The following is a 13,064-nucleotide window of genomic DNA, read 5'->3' as shown; positions in this document are numbered from 1 at the left end:
ATTCATACATTCATACAACATATTAGAATCAAGTATTACTTTTGTCATTCAGCTTTTACTGTTGTTTAATCATTGGCTGTGTACAGCAGTTGCTGGTGGACTTTCACTTCCTGGACAACTTAAGAAGTCTCACACAATGTGTCTCACTGAGCTAACCACACTCACACTGACGTCAGGATACAGCCAATATAAAACCCTGAAGACATGAGCAGAACACTGGCCATAATGATTTCTCTGAATCGTCCCTTGGCAGTTATATACGTATTAAATATTTGGACTTCAGGATATGCTGCAGGCTGCAAACATCCACAAACTGATATAAATGGAAGATGCTGTGACAAGTGTCCCCCAGGTAAAACACGTGATAGAATAATTAACCTTTAAAATAATAATACAATGTTTTTTAAAAAAAAATATAAATCTGTTGTATCATTTGATCTAATTATAATATTGTCTTTATAGGTGAGAGATTGCATCCAAGGTACTGTTAATGCTGTCAAAGTGACTGATTTCATTTGTTTCTTATTTTAAAGGAACATATATGAAGCAGTTTTGCTCAGACCAACAACAAACTGTCTGCAGTCCCTGTGAGGATGGCTTCTTCTCCGACACATATAACGTCTTTGACAGATGTGAGGAATGCCGGTCATGCCCACAAGGTAAGACAGAAAATAATAATGAATAAAAATGGTAGCCCTGGTCCGAGAATCTCCCATGAAACACCTGCCGGTTATGTTGATAGTGTATTTCACACAGTGGAAGAAAAACACATTACTTGTCACCTGAAAGTCCTGTGGTTTGAATTCTTATCTGCTTACAGACTATGCTGAGAAATGTACACCGACCACAAATGCAAACTGTTCATGCTTCTCTGGTTTCCTGTGCTCCAACAATATGTGCACAAAATGTGAGGAAAACAAATGCGCCACAGGGGAGAAACCGACGAGGAAAGGTAAGAATGGACATGTTTTTGAGCCAAAAGAAATAAACTGTGATGGCACTTTGTTGTTAGTTTCAAAATGATATGCTGTTGGCACAAATCTGGTTTGATTATTTGAAAATATCAATCACTGTTTTTTTGTAATGATTGTGGGTGAGGGTCAGGGGGTGTCAAGGTTCATGAATATACCCCTGTGGAAACAATTATTGTTAAAGATTAAACTAGTGGTTTCCAGCCTTTTTGGCTTTTGATGTCTTACAAAAAGCAGTGTGTAGTCAAATTTCAGATGTCTATTAGTTGTTAACAGCTCCACCAAATAGTGATTTTTTCTCACATGGTTTCATTTCAATAAATGTTCAAATGATCCAATATTTCACCAAAAATGAAAGATTAGAGAAAAAGTCCAAAAACTGAAAACAGATTTGTGTATCAGAGCTTTGTTTTTTCTTCTTTGCTCTCCCATTAATCATCTCACCACCCACTCACCACCAGCGGGGCCCGACCCCTTCTCTGGTGTAGAGTTGATCGAGTATTCTTACCAGTGTGAACCCGCATGCTCTGATAAAGAATATTATGATGCAAAAAAGGATATCTGCAAGCCATGGACACAGTAAGACCCCATTCATAAGAGTTCAGCTATAGCAATAATTAAAGCGCTGTGAAGCACCAAATGACAGTAACATAAACGATTCCTGGTCAACAGCTGCGGTGCATTTGGACTTGGGGAACGGTTTCCAGGGAACAAAACTCACGACTCGATATGCGATACAAATGGTATGTAGACGTGACAAAATATTTTATTGACATAAACTATAATTTGTTGTTGTATGTGAATGCAGCAGCTTCACTAACTCTCATCACAATAATGATTTTTGTTAGGCTGTACACTAGTACACAATGACAGGTCAGTGTTGTTGAAGTAACTTGACTATGTGTTGATTTTTCACCAGAGATTCACAATGACGGAGTCTTTCAGCGGACTCTTGGCATTGGCTTTATTTTGCTTTCTCTCACTCTTTTTATGGTTGCATCTTATACCTGTATAAAGAGCCTAAGGAAGCACAGAGCAGGTAAGCAGTTGAAATACTGTACATATAAATATCTCAACTGAACATATTAACATGTGCTAATTTCATTTATTACAGTAAAACGGGTACTATTATAATTAATCAGAAACAAAAATGTGTTTTGCTAATTGTTACTTCAGTTTGATGTTTGAGCTTCACTGTGTAGAATGATGTATGTGCAGAGTTTGACACAGAGTTTTTTTTTTTTTTTACATTTATCTGCTGAAGGGGAAGGTTTCTCTGTGCTCATTAAAAATCTGAGTTTAAGGAGCGGGCCTATGAGCCTGATTTGTGACATCACAACTAGTTTGGAGCCCATCATGGTCCAGTATACAACTTACACAAGTGTGATGTGATTTGAAGCCACCAGTGCACAAACACTGAGAATTGACTTTTCAGTGCATCATCATCGTCCAGCTGAAAAACATTTCATATATACATAGATTCTGGATTTTTCAGTGACTGATAAGAAGTAGATGCCATTTTAGAAAAAAAAATGAGATGATGGAACTTTTTTTCAGAAAAACCATATCAGACACAAATTAATATTCCAAACAGAGTGTTTTTATATGTCTTAAAACATGTCTGGAGGGGATCTTTAAGGCTACTATAATAATCAGCCACTCATGTTTTTTTTTTTTTAAAAAAAAACAAAAAAAAAACAGATTTTCATTAAACTACTAAGATTTTTAAAGGCAGCTAATTGGTAAATAAAGATAAACGTCACTTGTACAGAGCCTATAAAAAGTATTCACCCTCCTACAACAAGTGAATCAACGTATATTAAATGCGGCTTTTTTTGACAGTGGTCAAAAAAAAAAAAAAAAAAAAAAAAAAAAATCCTTCAATGTCAAAGTGAAAACTGATATTTCTAAAGTGATTGATAGGGAAAATCTTGTACTTGTTGAATAATTGTTGAAGAGACTCCACAGGCCCCAGTTGATGCTTACTTGAATATATGAAGTTTATTGAGAACAAATATCTGATGTCAGAGAAGCCTTTGGCACGGTGTTCACATGGATTCAGTCATACCAAAAACTTTGCACAAACAGGAAAACAATCATTTCTTATAGAGTTGCTCAGGGCACGCTAACAGGGAGGGGAGAAACAAGAACACTTGGTGTCAGAATGAACTCTAATAGGAAAACAATGCAGGCAGCTGTTGTTACCCATCCAAGGTTACCAACTTATCTACCAGCCTGGCGCCGTGAACCTGAAACATCTCTTGTCTGAGACCTTGGAGGCCAGAGTGACGTCCTGATGAAAAGATTTAGCTCATAAGTTGAACATCTCCATAAATTAAACATTGAACATCTCTCCTTCACAAATGAGCATTTTTTTTTCTCTCACAGTGATCAAAATTAATCACAAATATAATCTTCACTGGTGCAGCTATTTGGTTTTAGAAGTCACAAGATCACTTGTGTGTAGTGAAGGGGTTTCAGTCGATTATAAACACATCTGTATACTTATACATTTTTTTTTATTTATATCATAAAATACCACATCGCTGCTGTTGGCATCTGATAAGATTCCTGCTACTCATTTCAAAATGCTGTGTTAACGATTACTATCTCTATTCCAGATAACAATCCTACTGACATCATAGCAGTGTCTACCAACACCCATGACTTTCATTTATCAAAGGAGGAAAGTGGGCTCATTATCCAGGATGAATCAAAGGATACCAATAATATGGGCCCGCTGCATCTGGAAAGAGTCAACGCTTTATGCTAAAAAGATTAAGATGACATGATCAGTCTGTTTACTGTAATGCTGATTTAATGATAGAAAGCATCTTGATCAGTGTCAGCATACATTTGAGGGTTAGAGATGCGGGCTTGTGAACGAAAAGGTCCTTGGTTCAAACTCCAGACCAGCAGGATAGATCTGAGCTAAAAGGTGAAAAACCAGCATTTGTGCCTTGATCATTACCACTGCTGAGGTGTCTTTGAGCAAGACACTTACCTTACTTCCGCTCCAGCAGAGCTCAGTGGTGAACAGATAAGACAGCTACAACTTTCAGGTCTGAATGTGTGCAACTGTGAGCATGGAGTGTAAATACAAGTAATGTGAAAATTGAAAGGATTAACTTAAACTTAAACTTAAGTTAACTTAACTTAAAATTGCCTCAGGGAGGACTGAAGTGTGACTGTAAAGATATGTTTGTAAATCTACTGAAATTACGTGAATAATTGAATTTTTGTACATTTCCAAAGATCTTGACTCAACTTTTTTGTCCACATGTTGAAGTGAGCAAGACGTTGATTGCTTCCAATGTGTGTGTATGTGGAGCAAAATTATTATAATAAAAATGTATTTATATTTATTTTTTATTTAAAATTAAAAATTCTTTCTATTTTATTCTGCAATGCAAACTGAGTGACCATCCATTTCAGGCATTTGGTGGTCATTACTAAGTTCCTCAGTGGTATCTATTTTGCAAGTTCTCAGATTAATTGGATTCATTTTGTTGACACCTAAAACAAATATTTTTGTACACAAGTATTATCTTGTGAATTAAAACTGAGTTTACAACTATGACAACAGCACAAATTCTGAGCTAAAAACATTTTATGACTATATTTTGACTAGTTGTGTAGTTTCTTTTTCTTCTTTTTCCTTTCTCATCTAGTTAGTCTCTGCTTATGATAGAGAACTCCATTCTTAGCTCTATCCTTCCACCACCATGAGAACAAATCTGCTCATTATGAGGAGAAGTACTTCTTATAAAAACAGATAATTTCGTTTTATAATAAACTGTGACAGCATCACAACAGCTTATTTATAACAAGGCTTTAAGCTCAGACTGGATATCTATTAATTAACAACATGTGAATGTTTCTTGGCAATACCAAACATATTAAAGTATGATGAGAAACGTTTGAGGAAAAGTCATAATAAGGACAAAAACATATTATCAGGGCTATATCCAAGATTTTAGATACAGTTGTAAGTCATAAATGCAGCTTTTTTGGAGAAGACTTTTTTGATTTAGTTGTAAAATGACTAACCAGAAGGCTTATGGTTATACTATTTAATCATTTCTGGACAAAAAAGTGACTTAATGCTGTATATTTTAATGTAAATATTGACAAATTACATTGTATATGGAAGCAAAGAAAGCAGGTCTGTGTTTTAACAGGGTGTATTATACAGTACGCTAGAGGTGTAAGTGCATTTATGAGCTAATCTATAATTTAATCAATTCTTCCAACCACATGAAAAATAGACAAACCCATGGTTATACAAGTTACATGCACCACAGGATATGACACACTGGAGTCGAGTTACAGATATTACTGCAAAAACCACATCACTGAAAATACAGAGGGGATAACCTCAGTGCCCCCCTTTTAAGTAAAATGTGTTACTCTTTCATATCAAATAATTTTCATTACTAAAAAGCCAAACAGTCAAATGAATACCTCTGTACATAATCTAATAATTGCAGTGCTAACTAACAAGGTATGTTTTTTTAAGCAAAACGTATCTTATTTAAAGATCCCCTCCAGACATGTTTATAAGACTAATTTGAATAATAATTTGTGTCTAGTATGATTTTTCCATTAAAAAAATCCTTAATATTACATCTCCTCCTCCATCGTTAAAACTCCATTATCCTGCTTTGTAAAGGTCAAATGTCCAACTGTAGTAATAACAAGCAAAACGCATTTTTGAGTGGACTTTAAAGTCTCAAAAATGTGTTTTTCTTCTTGTTCCTTCAGTTGGATGTTTGAGCTTCACTGTGCTGAATGATGTGTGTGCAGAGTTTGACACTTGAAGGCTGTTTTCACTTTCATCTGCTGAAAGTGTGTGCTCGTTGAACATCAGATTTTAAGGGGTGAGCCTTCGAGCATGATTTGTGACATCAAGTAGTTTAAAAGCCGATCCTGGTCCAATATTCAACTCAACACAAGTGTGATGTGGGAACTTGAAGCTTCCAGTGCACAAACACTGAGAATGGGCTTTACAGTGAAGTAGGAGACATCTTTGTGTCCAGCAGTTAAACTTCTGAGATGAACAATATTTACTTTTTCATAGATTACAGAATTTTTTAATGAGGGAGAGGCGGTGCCATTTTTGAGGATTTTAACAAGATAATTGAACTTTTTTTGTGGGAAAAACATCAGACACAAATCACAAACCACTAAAGTGGAGTAGTTTATAAACATCTTAAAACATGTCTGGAGGGGATCTTTTAACATTTTTCATCAATAAAAACAAATCCAAACAGTCTTATGGCTTGGCATATGAGTAATTGTAGTTCCTCCATGTGGCAGTGGGGGCGCTGTCGGACACATTTCTGCAGATTGATCATATGACAGCTGCCTGCGTCCCACTTCCCTTCCCCGCTGGAAAACGCCACATCTGACAGGGAGGTAGAAACAGACACAACCACAGGGGAGTGTGACCACCGACCTCAAGATGCTGGCACTAATAAACCGGCTTTTGGACTGGTTCAGGTCTCTGTTTTGGAAGGATGAGATGGAGCTGACGCTGGTCGGCCTCCAGTACTCGGGAAAAACAACATTTGTAAACGTGATCGCTGTAAGTCTTCAGCTGCTAGCCACCTTTGCTAGTGTAGTGCTAATGCCATTAGCGCTAATAATGGGATAACATTTACCAAGCTAGGTCTGATGTTAATGATATTCATGTAACGTAACTCTGCTAGGACATCAGCATCCATAAAAACAAACCTGACAAGTGAGTCAGGTTGTTTATCTTGTGTCAACAAGTCAGCTGAGCTAACTGTTTTGCTTGGCAGCTAGTTGTTATGATTGTTTAGCATGCTAAAACCAAACGCAGCATACATGTTTGTGCTTAGTTGTAACTTAAATTTGATCCCTTTCAAACTGTGGGATCATTTCTCACTGAGTTCAAGGCTGTCACTGTTTTTTATAGCCATCAGGAACATGTTGACCATTACAACAAGTGCCTGAGGTGCAGCCCAACAGGCTGGATCACACACAGAGACATGTTCATATTGTAGCCCAGGTACACTGTTTTGTACAGGTACCCTGCAACAAAGTGAAGCTTGCATCCACTCTTACACAAACATATATTATTCTTCTGATTTTAGGAGCTTGTTACATAGAGATAAAACTGGAGCCGGCTCACTAACAATGCATAGAGACAGGATCAGTTATTTTTAAACTTGTATGTCTCTTTGAAGGAAGGAAAATCTGCATCTCTCTCTGTTATTGTGTAAGTGTGACAGGTTCCTTAAACACACCAAGAAGTGACTAAAAACGATAATATGTCACACAAACAGCGGTTAACGCTTTCTTTTGTGACCATGTGAAATGACAAGTACTGCAGTTGCTGTAGATGCAAAATTGTGATAATTGAAAGTACACAGAACAGATTGTATCTTCTGCTTTGACCTCCTGTCACTGAGGCTGAAGTGCATCTGTTTTTTTTTTTTGGCAAAACATTTCCCTTGTGCAACTTTGCAGAGATTTCACAAAAAACAGTGTTTCTGGTGGAGCAATTGTCATTGGCTAAGCAACAGACAGCAACCGAGTTTTTAGCAGCATATTGTGAAAAGCAAACTTCAGTTTTTGGATATTAGAGTCGTTAAAGGTTTGCAGAGGTGACGGCTCTCGCAACATTTTGCACACACGCCTTTTAGTCCATTGGGTCTCTCTGATGACTAAGCAAATTGAACTTCACTGGTTGTCGGATCAGTCTGACTGTGTTTCATTGGTACAAAGCATTCCAGCTTAGTGTAAAAATATTCCCTGCTTAATTCGATATGGTTAAAGAATAATCTCGACAACTAATGGACCTTCAAACTGGGAGTTACTAAAGATATGTATGGAATCTACATACATACAGTCTGGTGTCTGTGCTGTTGGATGCTATGTTCTGTACACATTTACGTTGTTTTTTGAAACATTTTCAACTAAATTGATAGGATTTTATGTTTTATTTGACATCAGTGGCAACAGAGCTGAAACATAATTAATTGATCATTGAACAAGAAATAATTTCTACAACCTATTGTAGAAATAATTCCAAACATTCATTGGTTCCAGCTTCTCTATGTTTTATATGATTGAATATCTTTATGTTTTGGATTGTTTGTTGTTTGAATGTTTGAAGTCATCTTGGGCTTTAGGAAACTGACAGGATTTTTTCACTATTGTCAGACATATCATAGACCCACTAATTAATACAACCATTAATCAATCAAGAAAATAATCAGCAGATGAATTGAAAAAAATAATTTTTGGTTGCAGCCCTGATCTCCACAGATAATAAGTAAATTTAAGTAAATTTAAAGAAACACAGAATCCCAGTGATAGTTTGCACCGTCAACTAAACAACAGGTGTAAGTTTTACTTGTCAGCATCTGTTACTGCAGTTCAAGTGCTGATAGAAGGAAGTGTTGTTCATCTAATTCAAGCACAGGAAGAAGCAAATCAGTAGTGCATACTATTACTGTGCATTGCAGTTAAAAAAAAACCAAGACAACATATTTACAGAATTCCACAAATTGTCAGAAATCTGTCAAATTGGATTTCAGTGGGCGGGTAGATGAGGAGGAAGTTTGGATTGGCATTGAAACACAACTGGCACTAAAAGAGATGAAACAGTCGATGCCAGCCGGTGACACAGTTTTGAGTGAGGGAACGGGTTGTAGTGTGGGTGGTTCCTCCTTTCTTCTTCAGTCATAAGACCGTCGCATTCATTTCCACTTAGCTTCATCAGGTGACTCTGTCAAGTCATGTGCTGTGAAATGTGCACACACACACCACATGGTGCATGCTCTCAGCTTTAGGAGGCCAGCGAGAGGGAATATAAACAGCTTGTGTTTGGTGTGAATGCTACACAGTCTGTATGCTAATGTGTTGGGTTTTTTTTCTAGTTCTTTTTTTTTTCTCAATAATGAACCGTTACTATTACTAGAACCAAACTTTTTTACACATAAACTAGATTTCTAGAGCTGTATGTTGTTACTTATTATAACATTTTATTATCTCTACTTCCTCTGCAATAAAGCTGGTGTTTAATTACTGTCATGCTTGTACAATGGTTAATGAATTATTTAAAAATAAGCAGTAAAACTCAAATCTGATTTCAAGATCATGAGGCCACCATGTTTTTAGTTTTTTTTTTAATTAACATTGTTTTATGAACAGATTTTTATGCAAATTTTTTTATGAACAGATTTTTTTATGAACATTTTTTATGAACAGATTTTTTTATGAACATTTTTTATGAACAGATTTTTTTATGAACAGATTTTTTTTTAATGAACAGGTTTTCAGAGGCCATAATACTTTAGAATATTTTTTAGGAATAAACACACACAATTGTGACTCACTATGACTAGCTGTTTTCTTACTGGAAACCTACTGAAGTATGTACGCATGACGCAAATGAGTGACCAAGGTATGCGTGTAAAGTAGCTACTGTATTATACTTCAGGATGAGTAACTGTAGTTCAATGTGCACAATTGATTAGTTGCCAACTATTAAATTAATCGACAACTATTTTGATAATTCGAAATTCTGAATATCTTCGGGTTGTGGACATAACAAAACATTTGTGGATGTCATCTTGGGCTTTGGGAAATAGTGATTGACTTTTTTTTACTATTTTCTCACATTTTATGGATCAAAAAACTAACCAATTAATTAAGAAAATAATGGACAGATTAATCGATAATGAAAATAATTGTTAGTTGCAGCCCTAATGTGTACACATGCATGTATGCCTATCCTACCTAACACATATACTCTGCATTAAAATGTGATATTTTCAGCAAATCAAAATGACTTTAAAAGTGTGCGTATGTGTTTCCTTTCAGTCTGGGCATTTCAGTGAAGACATGATCCCAACAGTCGGGTTCAATATGAGGAAGGTCACTAAAGGAAATGTCACCATCAAGGTAGATATTTTAATCTTCTCGCTCTTTTTTCAAAACATACAGCAATTAGTCTGTAAAGTTAGTGAAATGACGCCAGCGCACTGGTTTTATGAGGAGGCAGTGCTGTAAATTGCAAATTGTTAATGATTCTTCAAACCAGAATATCATGTTATAACGTGCCCTTGATTCTGTAGATCTGGGATATAGGAGGGCAGCCAAGGTTCAGGAGCATGTGGGAGCGGTACTGTCGGGGAGTTAATGCAATCGTGTGAGTAAACGTGTTCTGGCGGTAAAGCTTGCCAGACAAATAAATGACAGAATCACTTGCTGTTGGTGTCGGACTGGACATACTGTAAGTGTATGTAAAACACATCCTACTAATTGTTTCAATGTTACTCATTTTCAGGTACATGGTTGATGCAGCAGATCGAGAAAAGGTGGAGGCGTCTAGAAATGAGCTTCATAATTTATTAGACAAACCACAGTTGCAAGGAATTCCTGTAAGTGTTCTCCTGAAACCAGTTTTAAGATTGGTGTGATTTCAGAGATGCACTGCAATCACAGTTATGTGTGGTTTCTGTCAGTTACAACTCGTTGCAGTTCCAAAAAACAGTCACTGCTGTGCTTGATTTTATTTATTGTGATGCGTTTTTAGGTTTTGGTACTTGGTAACAAAAGGGATCTCCCCAGTGCTTTAGATGAAAAGCAGCTCATTGAGAAAATGTAAGTATGAGTAACTGTGGTGTATTCAATTTGATTACATGCGATTTCTTGTTTTATATTCATTTTATACATACAGCATAAAAATCAAAATCATGAAAATTGTCTTATTTATTCTTGCATAGAGTTTTACTGGAGGAATAATTTGGGATTTAATATTAGAATATTATTATTTTGTACTTTTACTTACTTTTTTAACTTTAACCTGATTTAGTTTTTTAATCCCACATGAGTTGAATTTTGAAGTTTGAAGTTTTATGCTAATGACATGTTTAGAAAATCAGGGCCATTTCTCCTTCATTTTTTTTTTTTTTTTTGTGAGAACTGCAGCTGTTTAGTTCTAGTGTATAGTGAAGAATTGGCTCCCTCTGCTGTCACGTGGATACATGTGCTGAGAGTTGTAGTCATCCCTCAAACTGGATCCCACACTATCACTTTATCACTTGTAGAATGCACTTTTTTTTTTTGTTCATATTAATCTTTTCCTTCATAGGAATCTGGCAGCTATTCAGGACAGAGAGATATGCTGCTATTCCATTTCTTGCAAAGAGAAAGACAACATTGGTGAGTTGCAGTTAACGACTGTGGTATAATTTTTGTGTTAACTCAAGGGTGAAATTTCTAATTTTCACTTTTTAAAAATCATACCAACCCCAACCACACTAGTACTATTATTGTTTCAGTTAGATTCACTCACTAAAATATCTCCCTACAGTATCCTTTAAGTGTCCAGCCCCAAAAATCCAGATGACAGAATCAGACAATCTGATAAAAAAAATGATGATTTGTTTGTCTGAATTTTCGAGAGCTCGACCTTAATGAGCAACACGTTTTGTGCCCTTGAGTTTTGCCTCTCAGGCTACAGATCGCTAGCGGTGGTGTGTACCCTGATGGAAGACTGCAGGCACTAGTTAAGGCTGATAAAGCACTTCCACTTCTTGTGCATATTTTTAAAAAAAAAAACATTTACTTTACTATTTTTAGGAAAGCACAATAACTGCATATTTTTTTCATCGAGTGACTTCTGGTTTCACTATGGCCTCCCCTCTTCTGAAACCAAACATGCACCTTTGTGTTAACCTACTGTATAAGTGAGGGGAATCATTATGGCATTTGATTGTATACAATCATGTTGCTATGGAGTTTAAAAAAAAGCCTCAATCATGAACCAATTGTCAGACTGACCCTGCGTGTTTCTTCGATTGCAGATATCACACTTCAGTGGCTCATCCAGCACTCAAAATCCCGGAGGAGCTGAAAACACAGGAGTAGTTTCCCAGCTGTGTTTGCCATGTTACCGTCATGCCACACCCTCATCACTCTGCAATGATGTACAGTCATATCGTTAACTCACATGCTGCACTGTTTTGCTCATGTCACACTTTCCCCCCTCACCCCCCTCTTTTTTTTTCACCATGTGATTGTTTCACAAACCCTGAGAATGCACTACCAAAAAGCATAATTCTGATACCAAATTTAAGGAATGTAATTGGCATTAATCTTCTTGTAAAGCTGTACTTAAACTTGAAGTTAGAACCTAATTTGGGATCTACCTTTTTACCCTCAAGGCATTACCCTGTTGAACATACCCAGTGATTTATAACACTAATCTCGGGTATACAATGATATCCTGTGGAAGGAAGGTTTATTCTGTCAAACAGGCCTCACATTACAACAGTTGGATATGATGCCCGGAGACGGCTAACGTGTGGACATACAGGTTTTCCCATTTCTGTCAAGCTCTGTGATCATTTATGAGGACTGACACCATTCGCCTGATCGGGTTTTCCTCATTCAAGGACATGTCTATTGTTTTAGAAAATTGTGCATTTAAGCAAGTCAGTTTAAGCAGGTCTGTACAAATATCAAGCTAGTATGATTTTTACTGATGTGAGATATGCGTGTATGAATATATGATTCTATTTAAAGTCTGAATGTACTAAAAGTAAAGCTGTACGGGGTTATGTGGTGCATATTGGCCTCCGTTTGTAAGTAGCCTCAGTGGAATGATGTCCTTTGTGCTGCCTCGAAGCTGAGAGAGTGGCAGAATTTAAAAAGTGCCTTGTGCAATGTCTCATCTCTGAAGCAAAGCAGCATGCAAGGTGTGCCTACCCGGGTAGAGGAAAAAAATACCACTTCAATATATTCAAGAAATAAAAAGGCATGCTTTTTAATTTAGACATTGTCCTGTTATGTTTTTTTTTCTCCTCTCATAACTTTTGAGATTAGTAAAGTGACCACTGATCAAATCCTTGTAGGAATAAAATTAATTTGGATTGTGCTGGTAACAGTCATGTAAAATGAAGGCCCTACACTCCCACACAGGCGATTTCAGTTACCTTGCTGATGAGACAGCTGATCAAGTTAATGTTAAGTGGAGCGATCCTGGGAATTAGGTCACCAAACGCCATGTACAAACAGGTGTAACAAAACTTACAGTACAGTCAGTGTGTACAT

At 36.6% G+C, this 13,064-nt stretch overlaps 2 protein-coding genes across 2 annotated transcripts; both read left to right on the top strand.

Moving 5' to 3' along the window:
* Positions 1-254: 254 nt before the first annotated feature.
* tnfrsf18 (tumor necrosis factor receptor superfamily, member 18) lies at positions 255-4,297 on the top strand. The gene is made up of 7 exons (XM_042405719.1): positions 255-352; positions 534-659; positions 821-952; positions 1,433-1,550; positions 1,644-1,714; positions 1,891-2,010; positions 3,593-4,297. Exons 2-7 carry the CDS (start codon positions 542-544, stop codon positions 3,742-3,744), a joined length of 711 nt encoding a protein of 236 aa, XP_042261653.1. The 5' UTR covers positions 255-352; positions 534-541; the 3' UTR covers positions 3,745-4,297.
* A 2,047-nt stretch (positions 4,298-6,344) lies between these two features.
* Positions 6,345-12,785, top strand: arl8ba (ADP-ribosylation factor-like 8Ba). The gene is made up of 7 exons (XM_042407655.1): positions 6,345-6,558; positions 9,828-9,908; positions 10,082-10,155; positions 10,294-10,387; positions 10,543-10,610; positions 11,101-11,171; positions 11,816-12,785. The coding sequence occupies exons 1-7, from the start codon at positions 6,436-6,438 to the stop codon at positions 11,863-11,865; spliced, it is 561 nt and encodes a 186-aa protein (XP_042263589.1). The 5' UTR covers positions 6,345-6,435; the 3' UTR covers positions 11,866-12,785.
* Positions 12,786-13,064: the final 279 nt, after the last annotated feature.

Source organism: Thunnus maccoyii, chromosome 3 (assembly GCF_910596095.1).
Source record: "Thunnus maccoyii chromosome 3, fThuMac1.1, whole genome shotgun sequence".
In the NCBI taxonomy this organism is placed as follows: domain Eukaryota; kingdom Metazoa; phylum Chordata; class Actinopteri; order Scombriformes; family Scombridae; genus Thunnus; species Thunnus maccoyii.
This window is presented reverse-complemented; position numbering and strand designations above follow the sequence as displayed.